We start from the raw sequence: 26,343 nt of genomic DNA, 5'->3' as shown, positions 1-26,343 counted from the left end.
CCTCCAAGCACAGAGGGAATGCCTGTGACGTGACAGTGAGATTTGTCGCCATTAACAGCTGATTGTCGCCCTCTATCCCTGGATGTCGACTTTTGTCGACATCTGCCTTCAACCCCTCCTGTCGACAAAAGTCGACATCCGCCCTAAAAGAGTTAAAAGGCGATACCACTCCCTTAGTGATACGGCGGTAAGAAAACACATAGGAGAAATAACTTCGCTTTCTTTAATGACGGCTTACGCTGCATAACAGACAAAGAAGCCAATGGCAAGAACCCAGTTCAGGAGTGGGGGCCCGATATGTAGAGTCTGCCATTTTCGTCGCTGCGTTGGAAGGATTTTAAGGATCGGATGACGTTGTCTCCCATCCGTCTGTCAGCTTCAAAGGTGTGCCGGGCAATGTTCCAAGGCTTTATACTCTTTCTTCATGTACAGGACCCCCACTTAGGTGAATCACACCATTCCAAAGAAGGCAAAGAGGATACAGTTTCATGCTGACTTTGACACACAGAAAAATAGTATACAATGGTCCTCAGTCTGACTGCCCGTCTCCGAGATGTCCCTAACTCATCTTGTCTTATAATGCTTGCATAGCAGTTCTTATATGGTGAACCCCTGTGCTAAATCTGGCTGTGTGAGTAGAAAAGGGCAGATTTATAAAATGTATTTGCACAGAGCACAGTGACATATCACACTTATTACAATGGCTAACACGGTACAACACCCTATTACTACTATTCTGACTAACAAACATTTTTGAATGTGAATTCTAGTATTCCCCATCTGCCGATTTAAAGAGCAATAATGTATTCCCTGTAGCTTTTTTTGTTTTTAATAAATATGCCATTTTTGTGACCACTAATTTAGCACAGCTCTATATTGCAAGTGTCAGTTACCACATTTTTTGTGTGTGTCATCTCTATTTCCATATTCCTTTTATGTTGAATATGTTGACATAGTGGTGCTTGTGAGTTGACCTCAATCTCAGAATAATAGCAGGAAAGCCTAGGTTAAACAGAAAATAAGTGTTTTATTAACAAATAATAACCATGCAATGGTAGGTGAATCAGAAGGAGCAACAAAATACACAAATGTACAACCTAAGACAAATAAAGAAGCCATCTATCACATGAGGGCTAGAAAGCCCACCAGAGGCTTGATAACCTAAAGCTGGTGGCAGCATGTAAGCCAATACCACACTCTTTTGCCCCTTGTCATAGAATTCATGGAGTGGTTACTTTTTTTTGTTGGTGGGGTGGGATGGGGTTAGTCATTCCCTTATCTACAGATTTGTCAAATGTAACAGAACACATTAACTGTCCAGAAGTGGGTCTAACCAGCTGCACTGACAATCCTGACCATGCCGTCCTTTACAATGTTTATATGTGTCTACAGATAGAAGTTTGCTAGTTACACGGTGTTAACCTGTTTATTTGAATGTTCAACAATCTATTCTTACTTAATTAAGTCAGGGGCAAGACTCAATAGTGCATCTTTATAATTGAGTAACTGCTTTCACTTGAACCCCAAAATACCCATCAGTAATCCTGTAAATGCATACTGAACTGATCAGTACCTGACACTTCGAGGTGAAAGGCAGACGTTCACCTAAACACAAAGCAACAGGCATTTCAATAGAACATGGGCAGCAATGCCCTGAAGCACTTTTACTTTGGTTATTTATTTAATATACTATGAGGGACGTTCAAAAAGTTTCCACACTTTTTTTTAACTCTGTTTATTAAGAATTTCAAAAACAAATCACATCACTTTTCTACATTGTCACCTTTGTTTGTGATGCAATTTTCCCAGCATCGTACCAGCTTTTTAATGCCCAATTACTACTCCTCCAGCCTTCACCGTTTCCAACGAAAATATAAAAGTGTGGAAATTTTTTGAATGTCCTTTGTATAGTTTCACTATATAAATACATTATATATATATATATATATATATATATATTTGGGAGGCAGCTAAAGGGCCTGATTAATAGTAGTACCACTCCAAACCAGGGGATGGTGAGCTGCGCTGACTTTCTCTCTGCATCTTCTGCAGACCATCCATGGGAAATCCCGCTCACTTCCGGCGCCTATGATGATGTCACTTTCCAGTACCGGTGCTATTGATGACGTCACTTCTGGTCCGGTCCTCCTAAGATCAGTTCTGTTTTGGACTCTGTTCTGTGAACCACTCAACCATTTACCCATTTGCAGCCAGGGCACAATTTATGGGTGGCCGCCCCAAACTTTTCTTGATGACTATATTATATATATATATATATATATATATATATATATATATATATATATATATATATATATATATATAATATGCAGCTGGAGATCCACAAAGGGAGAAAATGAATCACGTATCATAAAGTAGTTTTTATTCCTGAGCTTTCAGCCCCTGCCAGGGGCCTTCATCAGAGGATAATGCTTAGACTTACAAGAATCAAAGGCAATATATAGCAAAAACTAGGGGGGGGGTATTGGTTGTAAAGTTTTATTTATTATGAACATGTTCTTCTTACGTTTGCATATGCTGGGTTTATGTCCAGATGTTTGTTAATGGCGGAATAAAAAGTACTTTATGATACGTGATTCATTTTCTCACTTTGTGGATCTCCAGCTGCAAATATGCAAACTGTATTACAGACCTTCTCTTTCATATATATATGAAAGGGGGGGTAAACGTTAACATTTAACATTATACATAGTTATTGTCTGTTTTTCACCTGCATTACTATCATTCTTTAATTTAATATTATTTATTGTATCAGTATGCTGCTGCTGAAGAATGTGAATTTCCCATTGGGATTAATGAAGTATCTATCTAATCATTGAAGGAGTAGTATTAAGATATCTGAGCTGAGGGAAAAAGCTTTAAGCAAAGGTATCACAGGTATAAGATTTACAAGAATGAAACCACCTACAGTAGCTGTTTTGTTTTATTACAGCAACATTAAGGCTAAATTGGAAGTGAAGCCAGTTTCCTATATGTAGGTCAAGATCCACCTTTGTGAGTGCCCACTGATGGATAAATACCCAGAGTGGAGGAAGATGACCAAATATTTTCAGAATGTTTACATTGGAAACATTTTCTTTATGAAGATCTGGGGTCGTTTCTGTATTTGTGGTATGTAAATTAGAAATCTAGATATGTGATCATAGGGTCTTTTTCACATCAGGTTAAATGATAGATAGATGGTAGATGATTTGACTAGTGTATGTCAGAGGGCAATGCTAAAGAAACTGGAAATCATCTCAACTGATGACAGACATCCATTACATGTAGAACTAAACTTCAGTAAATCAGGAAGGATAGTCGCTTTGAAAACCCACACAAATCGCTCCAGAAACTCCTTTCTTCCTAGTGCCATACGACTTTTCAATAAGAAATATCGGAGATAATGTTTAAGGTTTTGATGTATATCCTGTTATATTTATACCAAAAAAAAAAAAAAGGTGTTTTATCTAACTGCCTTACCTTAACCTTTCTTATTTCTATTTGTCTGTTTTATTTCATTCTGTCTGTTACCTGTTATTAGATGCAACTGAGAAGGCAAATTTCATGTTTTCCTGTGTAAACATGACTAAATAAAGAAACCTAAACCTAAACCACATTTTGTTGACCCTGTTAGTGCTTTGTCTGTTTTGCAAATCTCGTGAAGAACAAAGTCAGCATTCAATAGTGATGAAGGGGGAAACTGCCAAAGCATATTTTAATCCGTACTTCTTTTATCTAATACACGATTCTGATATCAATGGTCAAACTTCTTGCATATAAAATATTTGAGTTTTAGAATGCTATTCAGTATTATAGATACTACTGTATATAAAACTATTATAGTCTCTAGTAGTACTAATCATCTCACTGATTTCCACTTTAATAAAAGGACAAGTGTCTGTGAATCTATTTCTCCATCCATTTGCAATGTCTCTGTTAATTCGAAAATATGGCACATCACAAACATTTTTAGTAATAAATTGCATTGCATTAGTCATTCTCACAGATGGCGCCTCACAAATATTAACACTACTTTTACGAATCCCATACTGAATGGCATACAACAGAGACATGTGCATTGTATGGTGCATATGCAAACATAAACTCTGCAGTCTACCGTGATTATTTATTTTTCAACCCATCTTAGATGGTTAGTTTATTGTAAAACTATATTATTTTTATGTGTTCATCTTAAAACTTGATTGAAGCATTAAAATTGATATGCCTGTTCAATTATGTTGGTTCAAGTAGCATCTCTGAATTTTTAAAAATGTAGATTAAGTAATATATTTGCAGATCATTTACCTAAATGTTAGTGTTTTGTAATAGTTTGATTCAATGCTACAGGTCATAGCGAAACCAGCTGAAGAATGGATCAGAAGTGTCATTGGGTCATGCAATAAAGACGTTTATTTATTTTTCTGTATAATTTGTAGTCAATAGTAAATGTTAATTACTGGCAAAACTAAGAATATAATTAATGCTGCACTAATTCTTAATTTAATGTACACCTTTGGAGCTTGCGATAGATGTATCAGTACACATCACTAACCCTGTGCTACACTGAACTTATAAAAATGCTTTTATTTCATGATCATTACACCTTAAAGTAAAAACAAAATAACAATATTACAATTTAACAAAAAAGAAACACTCAAACATAAAATTTATACTTAAAAAAAATTGCAGGAAATGTACAGTACATTTTTATATATCAAAACTTCATTAGCCAAATTTAGCAAGGATTTAATGGCATTCCCAAATATAAAACCAATACATGTTTTAAAAGTTCAGGCTGGGCCACAATTCTTTAGGCATTTCCCGCTGTAAATGAAAATTAATTTTCTTTTGTTTATTGAAGTACACCTGCAGAATATGAAGAGATCGTGATAATGTGAACAATAAAAACAATTATTTTGACAGTGATTGCATGTATTACCATTCTGGGAAGTCAGGGCTTAGTGTAGGTAGGCCCAGATCTTGAATGTGACAGACATTTTGTTAGTATAAAGATGTGCCTAAAAGCTAAGCAACTTCTTTCCTGTACACACACACTCACACACCTACAGTGTATTGCCAATTATTGTATTTTTTGGTTTAGTATTTAGTTCACTGCAGTGGCCTCCCATGGGAAAGAAGCAGCTGTGAACATTTTTGTGTGTTCTAAAATCCATCACTTAGGACACAACTCTGTTCTCATTGGTCTTCTTTCACCTCATTAACTTTTACTATTTACAGTATTCCCTTTGGCGCTGGTATAATTTTCAAGCCATTTGGGTCTGCTGTTTCTTGCTGCCAAAGTCCCATGTATTGCACTTAGTTGTTCTGATCATTAGTTCAACTTTCCGTGTTCTGTCAGTAGTGATGTAACACTGCAGTTGCCTACTGTCGAGTGAGGTATCATCCTGCTGGTTGACAGTCAAGCTTCCCCATTCACCAGGAGAGCGATTATCCATGAAATACTCACATAATGCAAAGGAACAATTTAAAGCAACAGGCTGCACCAGTGCTCATTTGTAAGTTATATCCTCATAAATAAACCTCAAAAAATGTTTTTGTGCACTACGCATAACCTAAACTTTTAGTAGATAAAGCTTTTAAAATTGAATTCGCTATTCACAGCATTTTTTGATTCCCTGAATATTTCAGCAATAATTCATGGCCTATAAAATTGAAAAAAAAAAAGAAAAATACATATTTAACAGCACCTAAATGTGCATTAAACATACAATCAAGAGCATACAATTAAAATTAACATTACATTATTGTTATAATGCACAGTCTACTTGGAAAAAAGTTACAGTAATGTGATCTTTAATGTCAAACAGTGCCCCCAGGACAAAAATTATTCAGACTCAGATCATATTCTTATATACAAGGCTGCAATCTCTTCATGAGACCAGAATAGCAAGTAGTCAAACAAAACAGTACCTGAGACAGAAGGGTGGAACTTTACCCGAGGATACTGTTAGAAAACATGGTATGTGCTTTATTCAGTGAGCATCAGGTACAACTTCTCCTCCAATAATTAGTCAACGGTAGGGGATTCTCTACGCAGTTAGTTAGTAATGAGGGTCACAGTCCTCCAGAAGGCTATCTGTGATGTAGTTAATTCCTAAGACCTCCTTGTAGTATTCTTTTTCAACAGCTGTGTTGACAGTCCAGCTGACAACTTCAACATCTCGGGCTGCCCAGAAGCGCACATAGTCCCTGAGGGTGAACAGTTTCAATTGAGAAGAGGCAAAATAAAAATATACAGACTTGATAAAGCCAGGATGTTCAGTAATAACAGTTTACATGGAACACAATCAAGTATCCCAAAGAAATTAAGAGACAAAGTCAATGGCAGTGAATTCACCTTTTTTTTTTTTTTTTTTTTTTTTTTTACTTGCACGATATGATTTTTGGGACTGTTTTCCAGGTTTTCCTTGAACTATCTGGTAACACTGATCTTGCATTACGTACCGGCTCATGCTTATATCTGGTTATACCAAGTACTTCTTAAATATGTTAAATTGTTTAAAAAATAAAGTGAGTCTGAAAAATTAAGCACATTGCAACCTACTAAAGTAAATTAAGGCTCTGAAAACAAACCAATAATATCAGTATCTACACAAAGACACTCACTGGGAGATGAAATTTTTCTGCATGAGGAATGCTGAGACTCCACAGAAATTCCAGAGAATATTGTGGTGACTCCAGTCCAGAAGAATATCTAGCACCATGAACCAACAGAGTTTCCATTGAGATGAAAAACGGGGTGTCCCATCTCCCCAGTGGCTTAGACTCCAGGGTCTGTGTGTGAGGGCCGTTACCACCATCGAGTCAGCTTGACGCATCTGTTTTAAAAAAAAAAAAAAAAAAAAAAAAAGCCAAAAGAAAGAGGATAGTAATTGCTGGTTACCTTGAATGCTATCATGCCTGGAAGGATGTAACAGAATATATACACAACTAGTATGAATATATATATATATATAATACACACACACACACACACACAGTGCATCCGGAAAGTATTCACAGTGCATCACTTTTTCCACATTTTGTTATGTTACAGCCTTATTCCAAATTGGATTCAATTCATCTTTTTCCTCAGAATTCTACACACAACACCACATAATGACAATGTAAAAAAAGTTTACTTGAGGTTTTTGCAAATTTATTAAAAATAAAAAACTGACAAATCACATGTACATAAGTATTCACAGCCTTTGCTCAATACTTTGTTGATGCACCTTTGGCAGCAATTACAGCCTCAAGTCTTTCTGAATATGATGCCACAAGCTTGGCACACCTATCCTTGGCCAGTTTCGCCCATTCCTCTTTGCAGCACCTCTCAAGCTCCATCAGATTGGATGGGAAGCGTCGGTGCACAGCCATTTTAAGATCTCTCACGAGATGATCAATCAGATTCAAGTCTGGGCTCTGGCTGGGCCACTCAAGGACATTCACAGAGTTGTCCTAAAGCCACTCCTTTGATATCTTGGCTGTGTGCTTAGGGTCGTTGTACCTGCTGCAAGATGAACCGTCGCCCCAGTCTGAGGTCAAGAGCACTCTGGAGCAGGTTTTCATCCAGGATGTCTCTGTACATTGCTGCACTCATCTTTCCCTTTATCCTGACTAGTCTCCCAGTCCCTGCCGCTGAAAAACATCTCCACAGCATGATGCTGCCACCACCACGCTTCACTGTAGGGATGGTGCCTGGTTTTCCCCAAATGTGACGCCTGGCATTCACACCAAAGAGTTCAATCTTTGTCTCCTCAGACCAGAGAATTTTCTTTCTCATGGTCTGAGAGTCCTTCAGGTGCCTTTTGGCAAACTCCAGGCGGGCTGCCATGTGCCTTTTACTAAGGAGTGGCTTCCATCTGACCACTCTACCATACAGGCCTGATTGGTGGATTGCTGCAGAGATGGTTGTCTTTCTGGAAGGTTCTCCTCTCTCCACAGAGGACCCCTGGAGCTCTGACAGAGTGACCATCGGGTTCTTGGTCACCTCCCTGACTAAGACCCTTCTCCCCTGATCGCTCAGTTTAGATGGCCGGCCAGCTCTAGGAAGAGTCCTGGTGGTTTCGAACTTCTTCCACTTACGGATTGTGGAGGCCACTGTGCTCATTGGGACCGTCAAAGCAGCAAAAAATTTTCTGTAACCTTCCCCTGATTTGTGCTTCGAGACAATCCTGTCTCGGAAGTCTACAGACAATTTCTTTGACTTCATGCTTGGTTTGTGCTCTGACATGAACTGTCAACTGTGGGACCTTATATAGACAGGTGTGTGCCTTTCCAAATCATGTCCAATCAACTGAATTTACCACAGGTGGACTCCAATTAAGCTGCAGAAACATCTCAAGGATGATCAGGGGAAACAGGATGCACCTGAGCTCAATTTTGAGCTTCATGACAAAGGCTGTGAATACTTATGTACATGTGCTTTCTCAGTTTTTTTATTTTTAATAAATTTGCAAAAATCTCAAGTAAACTTTTTTCACGTTGTCATTATGGGGTGTTGTGTGTAGAATTCTGAGGAAAAAAATGAATTTAATCCATTTTGGAATAAGGCTGTAACATAACAAAATGTGGAAAAAGTGATGCACTGTGAAGACTTTCTGAATGCACTGTATATATATATTCATAGCATTTGTAGTCTGAATCACGATCTGATTGTATGGGTGGTTACCTACCAGGTAACGCATTTGGTTAGTCTGGAAGTCGGCAAGCATCCGCCATGCCCTCTCAGTTGCGAGAAACAGATCATAGAATGTTACATAGTTTACTGTCAAATAATGCAAAGAGTACGTGACACGTGTTTCGCCCTTATCAGGCGTACACACTCCACTGCATCCTCTCATGTGTAAGCCCATACTGTAAAAAGCCTGGGCTCCTAGAAACCATGGATTCTGGCACTTCAATCAAGCAATCACATTGGTTGTGCATTAGTGGCTAAGCGCGTTTCTCTTTATTCGCCGGTTTCACTTCGGCGACAGAGTCACTTTCTTTGAGCTTCATGCTGTAACGTCAAACTTCCGTGACGGACAAACAGACACACCCACACTTCCACACGTAGACGTTTATACATAAGAATATATATATATATATATATATATAATTACACACACACAGTATATACATATATATATATGGTCACTTTGTTTCCCCTGACCTGATCCCATAACCTATTTTTTTTTGTTATTGATGTTCCCAAAAACTAAGATCTTAAACTCTAGGTAAATGCAGTACGAAGTTTTTTCTTTCTTCATCTTGTAAAGCACTTTGAGCTACATTATTTGTATGAAAACGTGCTATACTGTATAAATAAATGTTCTTGTTGTTAAGAAGTACTTTTAAATTATCTTTATGTATCGAGGCAGACATTTGCAATTCAGCTTATTTCTAAGGATAACAAAAATATACTGTCACAGTATAAACTCCCAGTTATAAAATGGTGTGAGAGAAAAAACACTGTAAACCTGCGCAACTCTGTGGAGAGCTACAGGCACTGTTGCTATACAAAAGCCTGATGCTGAAATCAGTTCACAGAAATTCCCAATCTCACCTCTGAATGCAGGCTGTCTTTCTGTGCAGACTGCATAAGAAGTGAATAATTGGTGACATATATGGTGGTAAGCTGAAAAGAAAGCCTATGCAGCTTGCTTACTGTCATACGGCGAGTCTAGGGCAGGAATTTAACTGCCAGCATTTTGGTGTAAAGTCATTCCCGTAGACATAGCATGGCACTGCCCATCAATGAACAGAATACTGTATACCAAAGGAATAAATACTGATATCTAAATTGTGGCCTTTCTGTGTTGCACCCATGGGCTGTACATAATAAGGCAGACAAAGCAAGATAAAACTTAAAAAAGTTTAAGTTATATTGTAAAAACTTGAATATAAATCGAGGAATGTTAACGCTCAAACTATATAATTAACTAGTGTGGCGGCATCTGGTGTTTTATGTGCAGTTCTGGTTATCATGCTACAGAGAAATTTATAGCAGCACTTAAAAAGTTGTGCAGAGGACATCAACCATGACTTTTGGAAATGTCCTACTCTAAGAAGTGTAGAAAATTAAAACTGTTTAGTCTTGAGCAGTAGAGACTATGTAGGGAACTAATCCAAGTCTTGAAAATCCTCCAAGGCATCGATAAAGTAAATCCTGCCAAACTCTTTTGACTAAATAGTGAATCCTGGATGTGTGGACACCGGTGGAAGTGCACTAAAGACTAAAGCCAGGAAGTACTTCTTTAGTCGGAGAGTTGTGGATATCTGGCTAAACTACCAACTCATGGAGTTGAAGAAACATCTGGATGAAATACAGGGGCAACTTAACTATTAGCTAAACAAACGACTTCAATTGCCAGAATGGTTTCCTCTCAGCTGTCAGATCATGTTCTTATATTCTAAACAAAACTGCATTACTATGTCAATGAATCCAAAGCAGTTTTTAAACAATAAGGACTAGCATTAACCAGTTTATTACATAAAACAAGTTGACAACTTCAAAAGTAATAACAATTTTATTTCATTTTCCACCACTTATCTGAGACTGAGTCATGGGGACAACAGTCCAGATGTCCTTCTCAGCAGCTACACTCGCCGACTCATACTGTGAACTCCCAAGTTGTTCTCAGGCCATCTGTTAGATATGATACTCCCAGCAGGCCCAGGGTCTCCTCCCAGCTGGTCATCCCTGTAGAACCTCCACAAGGAGGCATCTGGGAGAGATGCCCAAACCACTTCAAATTGGCTCCTCTTGATGCAGAGGGGCAGTGGCTCCACTGCAAGCCTCTCCTGGATGTCTGTGCTTCTCACCCTATCTCTAATGGAAAGCCCAGACATTCAAACGTTCATTTCAATATTAACATCAAATAATATTAAAATTTATTAAAACTATCTGTAAGTGAAACATGTTTAATCTGTGTCACCCGCAAATTCTATACTGCCAGTATTTCAGAGCAGCAAGCATGTGTGTGATAAGATGCAGCATTCCGGAGATCTCATTGAAGAGCATTTCCATTGTTTTTGTGTTTGTACAATCTGCTTATATCACAGCCTCAATTGTATATGAACTCATACAAACAGGGAAAAATCCAAGTCAAGAGTCACTACCCTGTAATGTAACTCCAAAACTACTCACTAAAAAGTAAATAACACAACTCTGTAGATTTTGAGACTCTGCAATATGCAAATTTAAAGTTAGTTTCTATAATTTTTCCATATGTGTCACCTGACAGCCTATAGCAAATAAGCATAGACATACATTATACTTTCCAATATATAAACACTAATTTGTATCTAATTCAATTTTAACAATTATTGATTCACTACAACGTTTAATCTTTAACATACATCATTGTACATTTTCAACATGATCATTGTCTTAGAAAGCAAGAGGTAGCTTAGACCTTTTTTACTCTTACCTTATAAATGATCTTGGGTTCAAATGAGCAGACAATGCTTGTGTTATACAGTACAGGATATTTTTCATACATCATCTTCAAAGCAGCAACAGCCTAAAACAAAAGTGCCAACTGAGCGAACGCAGCACTGTAGTGTTCCTCAAATTTTCCATTAATTGTAAGCATCTTTTCTGAGCCTGCGCAAGCCTTTTCATTTAAATTCACTTTGTTAGGCTAAATTTCTCAATTTCACTTTGCCTATCAGTTAGATCTGTTTTCTGCTACTATGACTGATTTTTTATTTTCAGGCCAATCATTTTTTCAGTGTATCTGGCTACATTTAACTTAGGTTTGTCATAATCTCTGCCAAAATGGCAGATTTACTTTGACATTTTTTTCTTTAATGAGTTCAAACATCTTATATTCAACTATAATGTTCTACTGTGATTGTGTCATTGTTGTGTTCCCACTGCATCATTCTTGTGTCTTTGTAAAATCTAATGAGAAAAAGAAAACACCTAAAAGGTCCAGACTATTTTATCTTAAACCTACTGACTTGCTTCATCTGTGTGCTCTTTTTTAGATTTAAAAAGACATATATATATTTTTTTAATGTGAAAAGTGTGCAATAGTATTTCCCAGCGACAATACACAATACCTCATCTGCATGGCCTTTGACATCGAAGTAGATAATAAGGTGATGCTTTAGACATTCTAAAATTGCATCCTGCAAAGTAGGCACCTTCTCTCCATGGAAAGAGTCCCTGGGAGAAAAAGAGACAAGAAAAAGAAGACAGAAATGAGCTTTCCTTCTTTGCTGGTATGTTGTGTACATTAATTAAACCTTTTGGGAGGCTAAACCTAAAATTAGTTTTCTCCTAAATTTACCACACATGTCAAAATGTAAAACATAGTGAAGAGTATGTTTTGTTTATTTATTTTATAAACATCCCATCCATTCTTTCATTTTCTAAACTCATTTATCCAGAGCAGGGCCGCGGGAAAGCTACAGCTTATCCCAGCAAGCACTGCACACAGGGCAGAAACAATTCTTAAACAGGGCACCAGTCCATCACAGGGTGAACACAAACACCATGAGCTAGTCTCGACGGGCCAGTCATATAATACATACACCTGGAGACAACCATGAGTGAATTTTGCTTAAAACTAGGTGGGAAAGATTAGACGTCTCATTTCTAAACCAATCCAAATGCCTCATAAAGGTGACACTCAAAGTAGGGGTGGTGATTCTGAACTGCAGAGCAATGGTGCTCCTGTTAACCTAATCTGACAGACAGCCAATTTCTGATTACGATAAACTGTCTACAACTGAAAAGACTCCCACATATAAATGTGTGTCGCGTGTGCAGATAGCACATTGCACGTGTTAAAATTAATCTTAACCTGGTGCAAGTGAAAAGCTTTTCTGTTGCAGTGTGTGCTCACTGTTGTTCACAGTTACAATAACAATCTAGGAGTCAATGTCCGGTTGAAGAAAAAAAAAATTGGTAGTGTTAATAATGAATTGCAAAATATGCATTCAAAGTAAACTCTGTGTCAAACCCTGCAAAAGAACTGTCGTTAAGATAGCTGATAAGTAAGAGCCACAAGAGATGCAGATTTCAGTACTCAAAACACCTGAATCAGAAAATGTGCCTACCAACACCAGTAGAAGCACAACATCCACCTTCTAACTGCACATTTAAATGAATAACTAAAGGAAGTTAACATTACTGTCTAATTGGAAATACCAACATGACATACCAGAATAAGGTCACGGCATTTAGTATACCCACAGAGCAGGAAAATTCTCTAAACCCGACTTGCTGTTGTTATGCCATACAGTGACGCAATCGTCAAAATGACAGAAAGATATCGTCGCAGACAGAAGATCTTGTCAAAGCATCGAGCCAAGTATTGGTGCATGTGTCTGTTTGTCTACTCTGTTGCAGTGCTCAATACAATGTACAAATTGTTAATCGTTAAGCTTCAGTTACCTTGTGCTACTGAGCTCCTGAACTGAAAACAGCAATTTTACCTTTTTATTTTCTGTCGGCATCAAGAATTTTGTTCAGTTTCTTTTGCTCTCTTCCTGAATCCCTGGCGATTTAAAGTGTACAGACTAGAGAAATTGAAACTCATGCAGAGAGTGCCTGGGGAAAAAAAAACATTCAAACCTCACACAGACAGCACCCAGGACATAAATCGCCGTCTCCTTGTTGTGAGGCAGCAGTGCTATCACTGCATCACTTTATTACCCATGTAGCCAACAACAGAAAAAAAAAATAATTATGAGCAAACTGAACACTAGCTTAATCGCTTGCTGAAAAAAAATTCTACAGTAATACTGTTTCAAATATTTTTAATATGCTAAACAAAATTCTATCAGTTTCCTACTGAAGTGGATTTTCTCTCGGTACTCCACTTTTCTCCCATAACCCAAAGATGTGCAGGTTGCATTAGCTGGAATCCCTAAACATGCCTGGGATCAGTGAGTGTGAGTGTGTGCACAAGTCTGCAGTGGGCTGGCATCGTAGAGCAAGTAGATCCAAGCCTTGCAAGGCTTCATGCTGTCACCTACTGGAATAAGGAACAGAAAAGTGAGAAAGGAAGTCCAGAAAGAATGGATGGTGGTGATGTAGTATCTTAAGTGTAATACTTCCTCTCTTGGTCTTTCCTTGATTGTGCCATTCTTTTCTATTAGGCAACATGTAATTAGTCATAAAGAATAATTTTATACAAGGTAAATATTAAAACTACATCATTCTAAACCACTTTACGAATAAGTCTGAAAGCTCTTTTGACTTCAGCGCATTATACTAGATTTAGGCTCTTACTCCTACAACCTAGAAATGGAGTTAGTGGATTTTGACAATGGACACATAGATGAAGAAACATCCATCCATCCATTTTCCAACCCGCTATATCCTAACTACAGGGTCACGGGGGTCAATCCCAGCCAACACGGTGCACGGCAGGAAATAAACCCGGGCAGGGCGCCACACACTAGGGACAATTTAGAATCGCCAATGCACTGCATGTCTTTGGACTGTGGCAGGAGACCGGAGGAAACCCACGCAGACACAGGGAGAACATGCAAACTCCACGCAGGGAGGACGCAGGAAATGTGGTCTCCCAGGTCTCCTAACTGCGAGGCAGCTGCGCTACCCACTGCGCCACCATGCTGCCCCTGAAGAAACATTACTGTAAAAAATATGGTAACTGCCACTACTGAGAGAGAATGAAAAATTCTTTAACGTATTTTACTATTCCTATAAACCTATAATAATGTATATGCTATAACTCAATGCCAGAATGCCTGAGCTAATTGCAATGAGAAAGATTTTGAAATTGGCCTGCAGTGTATACCTTAATGATTTACGTTATAATAATCTGCAGAGACTTCTGTGAAACTTTCTTGCTTAAGTACAGTTTTACATTTAGATCAACAACATGCTTGTTAAACTGCATTATAGAAAATCATTTTGCAACTATTGTGGACAAATGTTGAAAATTATTATGATATATTTAGTTGATTCCTCTATTCAAGGATATGTTACACCTGCTTTCTGATATTTTTTTTTACAGTTAGAGCCCAAGCAGAATAAAGGACTTGGTCAAAGGTGCGCAATGTTTTAGACACAGGAACTGAATTAGAGTTCTGTTTTTGAGTTTACTTCCCTAGTTACTACAACACAATGCACATGCCAGCAGTGGACATGTATGTGTCTGCATCAGCAAATAGATGTTCACAACATCATTTTTGTGGAAATGCTGTCTTTGAAATATGCCATGCTTTTTAAGAGCATTACCATACATGCGTAATGCTTAATTAAATATTACACATCCAGAAAACAAAAACACTAAAATAATGTGAAGTCATTTTTTAGGATTTTAACAACCTACCACTTGATCTAATTAAACTGCATGCATGAAGGCGACATCTTTTAACTGCCTTGACAGGGGTAGTGCAAATAGTAGAAGCAAAAAAAAAAATAGAAAAGCGAATTGTCACATTAAACCCACTGCAAAACCAATACAAGTCACGCACTTTGTAAATGACTCACTAATAAGTGGTAGTATGACAACCCCACCCCACTCCACATGATCATTTTTGTTTCATTTTATGTGGCTTTGAAGTTTTGCATTGGTCAGTCAAATGTAGAATAACAGATCAGGCAAAGCTTTACTAGAAATAATTGTGGCCTGTTTGAATAAAGGCCTACTTGAATTGTGTGCTTATTCAGCATCAGGCCAATGTTGGATCCATGCCACTCTTACAGTATAACTGGTATGGCTCTATATTCCTGAAGCCAGGGATATGTGCACATGTCAAGTAATGTGTTCAAAGACAAGGATGAAATACTCCCTACTGAGATAGTATCTATCCATCTACAGTGGGGAAAATAAGTATTTGATCCTCTGCTGAATTTGTAAGTTTGTTCACTTACAAAGAAATTATCAGTCTCTAAATTTTATGGTAGTTTCATTTTAATGGAGAGAGACAGAGTATCAACCAAAAATCCAGAAAAGTTTTGCCAGTGAACATCTGGGCCTGTACCTGTGCCTTCTTGAGCAAGGGGACCTTGCGGGCACTGCAAGATTTCAATCCACTACGGTGTAGTGTGTTACCAGTGATGTTCTTGGTGACTGTGGTCCCAACTGCCTTCAGATCATTAACAAGCTCCTCCCGTGTACTTTTGGATGATCCCTCACCTTTCTTATGATTATCCTCACTCCACGAGGCAAGATCCTGCATGGAGCTCTAGACAGTGGGCAAGTGATGGTCATTTTATATTTCTTCCATTTCCAAATAATCGCACCAATATTTATCACCTTCTCACCAGGCTTCTTGTTGGTGGTCTTGTAGCCCATTCCAGCTTTGTGCAGATCTACAATCTTGTCCCTGATGTCCTTTGCCAGCACTTTGGTGTTGCCCATGGTGGTGGAGAGGTTGGAATGGAAGAAACTGATTCTATGGACAGGTGTGCTTAATGCACGTCATGAGTTGAGATCAGGAGTATCTGGAATTGATTGACTGATTGTAACCTGTGTGCCACATGGGAACACAGCCTGTCTGTGGGAGCCAGAATTCTGGCTGGGTTGTAGGGGACTTATTTCATACTTATACTATACTTACTTAATAATACTTATTTCCCTCAATGACATGCAAATCAATTTATAACTTTTATGTAATGTGTTTTTTCTGGATTTTTTGGTTGATATTCTGTCTCTCTCCATTAAAATGAAACTACCATAAAAATTAGAGACTGTTCATTTCTTTCTAAGTGTGCAAACTTACAAATTCAGCAGGGGATCAAATACTTATTTCCCCCACTGTATTGACAGAATACTCTTAATATCACTGCTGAAGGACAGAACCAATCCAATCAAATTTTCCTGTACATGATATCGGGAAAATACAGAGAGAAATCTACCCAAAAAAGGGCAGTTTAGCAGGTTCAATAAAAATGACCAAGTCTTAATGCTTATTTTACAAGAAACTAATATTCCTTACTCTATAAATACTTCTAGCCAAACTTTCTTCCTCTTTGTTCGACATTCCAGGACTACTCTGTTTTTATATAATGTAATGGTTTACCCAAGTCGGTGCTTGGCTGCAGCATCCAATTTCAAAAGGTCTGAATATGACATCTGACTAAGATGCCCAGTTCCATTAGTCGTCCGGTCCACAGTGTCATCATGCATGAGTACTGACACCCCATCTGCTGTAAATTCCACATCCAGTTCAACTCCTGTCGCGCCATTCTCATTAGCCTATCATAAGACAAAATTATGTAAAGGTGAGATCAAAACGGCACTTTCTCTTACAATCTCAGAGACTTCAGAGGGAGTCTAGAACAGTAAACTAGTTATGGCTGATAATCCTAAAACTAAAGATGATAGGGGGAAAAAAATATTAAATGCGAGTGGACAGTATAGCTGGAGCCCCCAATACTATGTCTCATTCTATACATATTGTTTGCCTTCTGTTTATATGTGTGTCTGTTATTGTTCTCAGCTTTGTCGTTTGCTCCTCCTTTAACATATCTACATAATTATTTTGTTAGTTTTTACCCATAATATGATAGGAGAGGTTGGATTACATTATAAAATAACACTGCATTGTTAGCATGGTTACCCTAGCATGGTGCTTTATGATTTTTGTAAAAGTCTTGTGCATTTTTTTGTGTTTTTAAATGTTTTTCCTTTTCCTTTCTAAACATATTTCTCCTTTGCCTTGCATTTTGGGTCTTATTTCACCATCATGAATTTTGACCTTCTCTAAGTTTCTGGCATGACTTCTTATCTCTTAAAAAAAACAACATCTTGTCCCTTAAGTTTATCGATCCTTTGTTTCTACCCTTGGTTTCATCATGATTCCTGTTTCCACCTTTACCCTCATCATATACCTAAATCTAATGAATACAACCTCTGAGTTGACTTACACAATAGAAGGCAGTTCCAGAGTGTCAAGGTAGGCAGTTGGAAGGCCTCATCCCCAATTCTTTACTCTTTTTTTCTTTAGCTTATTAGAGAGACTGTCTCCTGCATCCCCAGCTAACACATTATGTAAAATCCTGGTTCTGCCAGTTTCTCCAGGCTAGCCTGATGTTTACTCTTAGCAGCTTATTTTCCATCTAATCCTCACCTTATTGTATCCTGCATTTGTTGATTGCCCGGTTTTGCTGCTCCAGTAACCTGTCACATAATATTCTGCAAATGCTTCCATGCTAGTTTTGGACTTTAGCCATAACCCTGCCTTCCCCTTCTGATATTTTCCAAATCAGGCCTTCTTTTTTTCCAATTATTGCAATTATCAGTCAGCAGAGGGTTACCCTTTATACCATACCTTCATTAATGCCAATCCCCCTATATAGCTTGTTTTTTTTTAAATAACTAATTATATTCCACTTACATTGCATCCTTCCTTATTCCAGTTGTATCCTAATTATGTCAGTTCCAATATCCCTTTAGTGCTCCTCTGTGTTTTTTTTTTTTTCCCCCACTCTTGAACCATCCACATTAGTTCCATTAATTTTTGCAGATACCCTGGCATTTACACATAAACCCATAATGTCCTCCATAATGTCTATGTCACAGACACATTTTTTCTTGGTTTATGCTTCTGCTCCACAGTTTAAAATTACAAATCAAACTAATCAGATGTGATTAAAATGTACATTGCAGACTGTCATTTAAGGCATATTGCATAAATTTTGATCACACAATGTAGAAATGACAACATTTTAGACAAATCCACAGACAAGGCACTATATCTCTGCCATCAGACTACTTTTTAGCACTCTATCTTGTTAAAGCTTGGGCTTACAGGCTGTAGCCATGTTGTTGTGGCTTGTAAACACTGAGTAACATTAAAAATAAGACTAAACTTACAAAATTAAAAAAGATATATTTTTATCAAACGTCTAGAAGAAAAAAAATAGTTTAATCAAACCAGTATGTTGTGAAATTGAAAATGTTAACAAATTAAATTACAATGTACATTTAGTCAGAATTGGTACATTTTTACCAACTCAGACTCCAGTAACCCAATAATTTTTTCCAACCCCACAGCCTATTGTGTGACTACGAACATGTCACTTCAACTGCCTGTGCTTCAACTGGAAAAAAAAAAAAACAAAGGAAATATAACCAATTGTATTTCAAATGTTGTAAATCACTCTAGATATTTGGTACACTGTATTAATTCCTGAGGGTAAACTGTCTTTTTGCATGGCCTTTGGGGGGTCAGAGCACAGGGTCAGCCTTTGTACAGCACCCTGAAGCAATTTTTTGGTTAAGAGCCTGGCTCAAGGGCCCAGCAAAGTAGGATACCTTCTGTCAATAATGGGATTTGAACTGGCAACCTTCCAGAGACCAGCACAGATCTTTAGCCTCAGAGCCAGATACCTGTGTCAGCCAAATAAGTAAATGTAACTGCTTCTACCAGCAATCTAGGTTCCTAAACAGTTGTTAATTAACAATACATTCTGCACTGAAGTATCCTGCGCTAGCACTTCTTCTAATGCAATGGCTTCAGCTTTCCTGCACAACTAAGTTTATTTTCAGTGTCAACAACATGCATCGGTTTACTCCAGTGGTCCTCAGCATTCAGTCCTGAGGGTCCCCTGTGGCTGCAGGTTTACACTCCAACCACTTTCTCAATCAGCCAGACATTGTTACTTTTAATTGATGACATTGTTAAATTAGCTGACCCCTTTTTTCCTTTTATTTTGAATTTAGGAAAGTGCAGTAGTGTCAGATTTACTTAGGAAATTATGGCCTTTATTTTTCTGTATCTTTAAATTTGATTTTTTTATTCACTTTTTCTGTGGATTTTGCTTTCTTAATTGCATCTGAAAACAATTAATATTGATCAGAGCAGACACCAGCACAAATGACTACTTCAGTGTTAATACACTTGCATAATTATTAATAAATAAGTGTCTAAATAACCAGAACATTAGAAAATAAAATGAATTATTACCCATCTAACACATATAAATTCCTGCTTCATTCAGTGAAAATATAGAATAAGCAGTTTGTAAACGCTGGGTAGTTAAAAAAACACACAGAAACTGGGAAATACTGTAATGGCTTGCTTAATCTTAATTAAGGCGGGGGTCCAAGGTTCGGATAAAAACCTGCAGCCATAGGGGGACCCCTCATTGCTTTACTGAATGATATCACATTGTATTACAAAATGTGGCAGTCAATCACTTACTGTACTGCTTGGTGTGCTAATTACAGCATGCACTGTTTTATTTAACCTGTTCTGCACTTTATTATTATTCGTGAATCTCAGAACTGTCACTTTTGTTGATTAATTCCTAAGATGCTGCAGTGACTACACATCCTCACTTAACACATTTTTCTACTGCCCTGTTCTACTTCATTTTTTCCCCACTCCAGGCTGTTTGTTGTTGGCTATTCCACGGTAATTTGTAATTTTTAGTATTTATTGTTCTGTATTGTTGCAATACTGGACTGTTCAGTTGTTAATCGATTATACTTGTGCACACTGTACTCTGTATATATGACAACAAAGCTTTCATTGATTGATAATGGTCTACTAAATAACAAAGTGACTGCAGCCGCGTTTGACAGCCCTAGCCCCATCTTTCTGCCTGCTCTAATGTCTCCTCGTATCTTCGCCTCTTTATATACCCCTACCCTCTACTGGTCACAACTGACCCCTCCCCGTACCCCCCGGCTCACCTTGCGAATGGCCGCCAGTGTGTTCTCCGGCGCGTCGTGTGCACCGCCTCGGTGCGCTATGACCGAGACCCCTCGGCTGCCCACCTGCTTACCTGCAGGCCGTAACACCTGCTTTGCGCGGCTCGCGGGGACCGGCGGATAGCGGAAAAGGCACAAGAAGATATAGAGAGAAGCGGTGAGAAGAGTGGAGCACATTGGGCCCCGGGTGATCAGCAGCGCCGCCAGGAAAACTAGCGAGAAGAAGCCGAGTCCGTCCGCTGCCGGTACCATCGTTGCTGCGGCTCTATGAAGCGGTTAGCGTTTGCCGCCGCGTCGTCGATTGGGAAAGGCGCGTCTGCTCAAGCGCAGTAGTCGTGACACCAGCAAGCGAGTGAGGCGGTTGTGTTCTGCGCCAAGCTCACCATTTAGCGCTGCCCCCGGGAGCAGCCTACGTACCGGTACACTTGAAGCGATTATTAAATAGCGACATCGCACACGACACCCTACACACGAATTAGAGAGACTGTGATAATGAGACGCTAGCGAACATCGCGTCGGGCTCGCGTGGCAGGCCTCCTCATTCTGAACATACTGAGCGACAATGACGAAGTCCGCTTTGTGCCAATCGTTGCACATTCGAGGGGGCGGGCGTCCTCAGTGTCGTGTAAAAGCCAACAGTGTGAAGCTGCAGACTGCAATACCTCTGACTTTAGACACGGAACGCCCACCATATCACGGAACGCCCTTCAGAGCACAACACACCGGATGACGCGATTTATCATAACGCCCTTTCCCAGCGTCACTCGCACCATGCCCTCTGCGAGCAACAGGCGGACTATAAACAGCTGACCACTGAGTATCTGCAAACGTATTCATTCACTTATTACAGTGCTTTGGCTACATTAAAAACGCACGTACCTCTCGCCGTGAGCTTGCCGTTAAACATATTTCTTACAAAAAGTATATCACTGTTATAATCTTTAAATCAAAAGAGCAAAACGGGAACTCTAATTAGATTGAAAGCATTATTTTATTGTGTTTATAGAGTAATCCATCACATTATCGAGCGTACTACGGGTGTAACTAATAACAACCTACTCCCCACCAATGCCATAAACTGGAAGGGGTGTGTGTTGCTGTTACCGTAAGGACTTGCCTATTGGGAGGTATGGTTATGCAAATTACACTAAGGCGGGCTATGCAAAGACGTGGGAACAGTGTTTACACGGTAGACAACAGAGTGAAAAAGGGGAAAGTCCTAGCTCGTCAAAACCGTTAATTCAAGCGGCTACAGGGGATTGATAGGTGGATATGTAAGAATGAGTGTGTAATCAAAAAAAACATGTCTTGTTCTTGAAAATGCAAAGGAAGTGGCTTAACAGGAGAAGAATTGGAACACAGATGCATTTTTTTTTTGTAATTTAGGGGTTTCTTCTGGAAGTGTTGGACTCAAGGCTGGAACCAACCCTCGACCATCTTCATGCCAGTCGGTTACGAGGTACATTCACATACGCGCTTATATTCAGCCAATGTAGAGAGTCGCATTTGCCTTGCAATCATGTTGGGGGCCAAGGTAAGAAAAGTGTAATTTCCAGGAAAAATCTGCCCAGTCTGCTAAAGCTGTGAAGCAGTTACACTATCTGCTATGAAACCATGCACAACCATATCATTCACAAAAGCAAAATGCATAATGCAACAAAAGATAAAAGCCCAGTGCTGTATATATATAATATCCTACAAATGTTGTAATGGATATTTGTAAATTTAAGCAGCGCTTTTAGACTAATTAATGGATGTGTCAGTCACTTCCCACAACGTCAGTTACAAAGTGGCCATCGAATGCCTGGTTACACTGTGGTTAAGATTAGGGTTATGAGAGGGTTATCTGACTCAGATATGCATCATACCTATTGTGGGCTGCAGTTTAAACCATCTTGTGTGACTGTGCATCAGTATCCGTCTGGTTGATAATCCTCTGTCAGTCCAACAGATGGCGCATCACAAACATCTATAATAATAAAATGCCTTGCATTCGTCATTCCAACACATGGTGCATCACAAAAATGAACACTACTTTCACAAATCCTATACCAAATGACATATAACAGAGTCAATGTTTGTGATGCACCATCTATTGAAATAACAAATGTAATGCATAGGTCTATGTTATATGCCATTTGGTATGGAATTTGTAAAAGCAGTGTTAATGTTTGTGATGTGCTATCTGTTAGTGACAAATGCAGTGCATATGCCCCAGTTATATGCTATTTGGTATGGATTTCATAAAAGCACTGTTAATATTTGTGATGCACTATCTGTTGGAATGGGAAATGCATTGTTATATATGTCTGTTATATGTCATTTGGTATGGGATTTGTAAAAGCAGTGTTAATGTTTGAAATGTGCCATCTGTAGCAATGAAAAATGCAATGTGTTTTATTACTACAAATTTTGTGATGCACCATTTCTTGAAATTAAAAATGCAATACATTTTATGATTACAGATGTTTGTGATGCTCCATCTGTTGGAATGATAGAGACATAGCAACTGGATGGACACACAGATACAAAGACGCCTGTTCTTTTATTAAGGTGGATTTTCTTGTATGTTTGTCTGTCTTACAGTGCATAATCCACTTTGCAAATTTATTAAAGGATTTCTCTCAATCTAAGTTTATTAAAATGAACTTTCATTTCCTGTCACCTGCTTGTTTTATTGCGTTTAATGAGCAGTATTTTCCTGCTCTGTTTCTCCTTGGTATTGCACGTTTTCTCTAAGGAGTTTTATTTATTTATGTATTTGTTTGTGAGTTTATTGCCAGGTATCCATAAAAACAAAATCACTTCAGCTGCCACAGTCTTTGTCTTTATGTTTTTCTTTATTTAGATTCTATTTGTGTATTAGGACTGGCCTTTTTTGTGGGTCACTTGGTCTTTTGTTCTTTTTTTATTCTCTAAGTTGGTTTGGTATGAGTGAGAGTTCCCAGTGGATGACTGGCAGCCCTCCAGGACTAAAAGTGAGCACTGAAAATACAATGGCTGGAATAGTAACTCAGAATGAGCTCAGTCCTGGTTTGGACCCAGTGGTTGCAGGGTTGGCTCCCATTTCCAGGTGACTTTGAATTAGAATAAACAGTTTCAGGAAAATAATGAATGGCTCTTTTAGAGCCCCAAACTCTAATAGACTATTGCACTTACTTACATGCAAGATGCAAAGTTATAGGGGGGTACCCTTCAGTCCACCTGAAAGGCTCAAAATTGTTGAGATTGTCATTAACAGTACATTCAAAACTAAAGCAAACCCAACTTTATCAATGTAGCGCCTTTCATACATAAAATGCAGTGCAAAGTGCTTTACATATAGAATAAAATTGAAAACGAAAGAAAACAGCAGCATACAATGTAGGGAATTAGTGATAAAGTTAAGAGACATTTATATAAAACAAGCTAAGAGAGAGTAAATTACACCCCCATAAATGAATAAGTAAGTAAAAAAAATTAAGTTAAAGGCCAGGGAAAAAAGATGTGCGTTTAGTCACTTTTTTAAAAAAAGGAAGTGATTGAGCTGCTCTAATTGACAATGTCTGATTATTTTATAATTTTGGTGCCATTGGTTAAATGCTGCCTCCCCTCTCCTGGTATGTGAAGACCCTTAGAATTGAGAGATCTTAGAGAACGAGGGGGAGTGTAAATAGTTAAAAGATCAGTGCTGTATGAAGGTGTTGGGACATTAAGTGCTTTGGAAGTGAGTACAAGAATTTAGAGTTTGGAACCACCCAGAAATGTTGATGTTTTTGGTAGACATTGATGCCATTTTTATTATGATAACATTCATTTGATCTAAAAGAACACTAATAGTGTTTCAAATGGCAATTATTGCTTGAAATGACTGCTTTTTAAAAATGTATTATTCACATATGGTCCAGGTTTCAGCAGCCACTCCCTCAGTGTCCTAACAGTAAGGGCCGTCTTAAAGCATTGGGAATGCTGGGTGACTTGCTGAGTGGTTGTGTAGGTAGGGACCCCAGTGGACTGCTTTGCCCAGGGGCTTATAATGCTGTTAAGATGGCCCTGCTAATAGTCAAGTCCCTTAGCTTGTCCTTAATTGGATGTGGTTAAAGGATGGATAGATAGATAGATACTTTATTAATCCCAAGGGGAAATTCACATACTCCAGCAGCAGCATACTGATAAAAAGTGTCCAGGAAACGAGTCCACATAAAAGAAAGTGGTAGGAGTGATCAGTGAAATGGTTATTAGAGAAACCTTTGTTGTTGCATTGCAAAGTATTGGCATTCCTAAAGTTCAGTTCAGGGTGCAAAAATGGCCCAAATAAAATAGCTGTCTCAAGAAACATTTTTTTTTTCAGAATAAAGGATATTTCATGTGACAGACTGGCATTAAACTGAAGATTTCATGGTGTCTGTTTTGTATTAGGGGGGAAATAAAAGGCAAACGGGATCTGACCAGGACAGAACACGAAGGGGAAGGCCGAGATGGACAACTGCATAAGAGGAGAAGGATGATGGAGTGTGTCGTGTGAGAAACACAACTCCTTACAGGTCCTCAGTTGACTCCAAATCCTAGTGACATCTTAAACAGGGAAAAGACGACTCTGGCTATGCTGGCCATGCCACTGCTTTTCAAGTAATCTTCTGTTCAGTGTCTGTGCTCTTTTGCACATTTTAACCTTCTCTTTTTATTTGCCAGTTTCAGTTATGGTCTTTTTCTTTGAAGCTCTGCCTTTAATAATAATTAATAATAAACTGTATTTAATTATGCTAGACACTCATGGGCTCATTACAAGATGAAACCATACAACAGTACCATTAGAAATACTAGTGGGCTTTGCCTCCTGCTCGCTTCGCTTGCCCACCCCCTCCAACCCCAGAGGCACGCTACATGCTAGCCACTTTGTGTCTCTGCCTCTTGTGTTGTGAAGAGGGGGGCTGAACGCACACTAAGGAGATGCGGTAGCTCCTTCGAAACCCCCCTCTTAAACGGTGATACAATGGGAAACAAATATATTTTTTTAGCTCCTCTTTGCTCTATCAGCTGTTGGCTTGCTGCTGCTGCCATGCTGTGTGATCTGCATGTTGTGCAGCATTTGGATCATTTAAAAGCCTGTACAGCAGCTGTCCTTTTGTCACACTGCCTTGTATCGCAGGATGTTAAAGTGTCTCTGAGAAAATCACATCTCCTTACAAGATTTTTTTTTATAATATATAGAGAAATGCATAAATAAGTGAATCCAACCTGCACCAGGGGTGAGCAGTGTCGGTCCTGGTGGGCCGCAGTAGCTGCAAGTTTTTGTTTCAGCCCAGTTGCTTAATTAGACACCATTCCTTGCCAGTGACAGATCTTATTTAATTTTGTGGCTTCTTAGTGTTTTAACTCTGCCATGTCAGCTTATTCTCATGTCGTAGTTTGTTTTTTTCTCCTTTCCAAGGATGTCATCCAAATGGTTTGAATCCTTGAATGGGTGAGGAGTTCTCAGTCCTTAACTTTTTCCCTTCAGTTTCCTTCCAAATATTTTATCAAACCAGATAGTTCATGGTGACTCCTCACAGGTGTCAATAAGGACAAGTTAGATGGAGAATTGCTGGCTCCTTTGTCATTTGCAATGTATTGCTAATAAGGAGCCCAGTGGCGGCTCGGGTATAGCCACTGTGGAACTGCAGCACCCCTATTTCCGCTTGATATTATCGATAACATTTAATATAATGATTCCTTTTTTCTTTAA

The 26,343-nt window shown here is 38.6% G+C and overlaps 1 protein-coding gene across 3 annotated transcripts; it reads right to left on the bottom strand.

Annotated features, from left to right (window-relative positions):
* Positions 1-3,601: 3,601 nt before the first annotated feature.
* gde1 (glycerophosphodiester phosphodiesterase 1) lies at positions 3,602-21,204 on the bottom strand. 3 transcript variants are annotated; one of them, XM_028814304.2, is made up of 6 exons: positions 20,622-21,204; positions 17,002-17,177; positions 12,058-12,163; positions 11,421-11,513; positions 6,631-6,842; positions 3,602-6,213 (listed from the first exon to the last, which is right to left on the bottom strand). In XM_028814304.2, the coding sequence occupies exons 1-6, from the start codon at positions 20,889-20,891 to the stop codon at positions 6,066-6,068; spliced, it is 1,005 nt and encodes a 334-aa protein (XP_028670137.2). In that variant the 5' UTR covers positions 20,892-21,204; the 3' UTR covers positions 3,602-6,065. The 3 variants fall into 3 exon arrangements, with proteins under 3 accessions (XP_028670137.2, XP_051789398.1, XP_051789399.1); XM_051933438.1 differs by having other exon boundaries at positions 21,023-21,203; XM_051933439.1 differs by lacking the exon at positions 20,622-21,204 and adding an exon at positions 17,849-18,961.
* Positions 21,205-26,343: the final 5,139 nt, after the last annotated feature.

This window comes from Erpetoichthys calabaricus, chromosome 11 (assembly GCF_900747795.2).
Source record: "Erpetoichthys calabaricus chromosome 11, fErpCal1.3, whole genome shotgun sequence".
Taxonomy (NCBI): Eukaryota; Metazoa; Chordata; class Cladistia; order Polypteriformes; family Polypteridae; genus Erpetoichthys; species Erpetoichthys calabaricus.
Note: the sequence above shows the minus strand (reverse complement) of the source record. Positions and strands in the feature narration are given on the sequence as shown.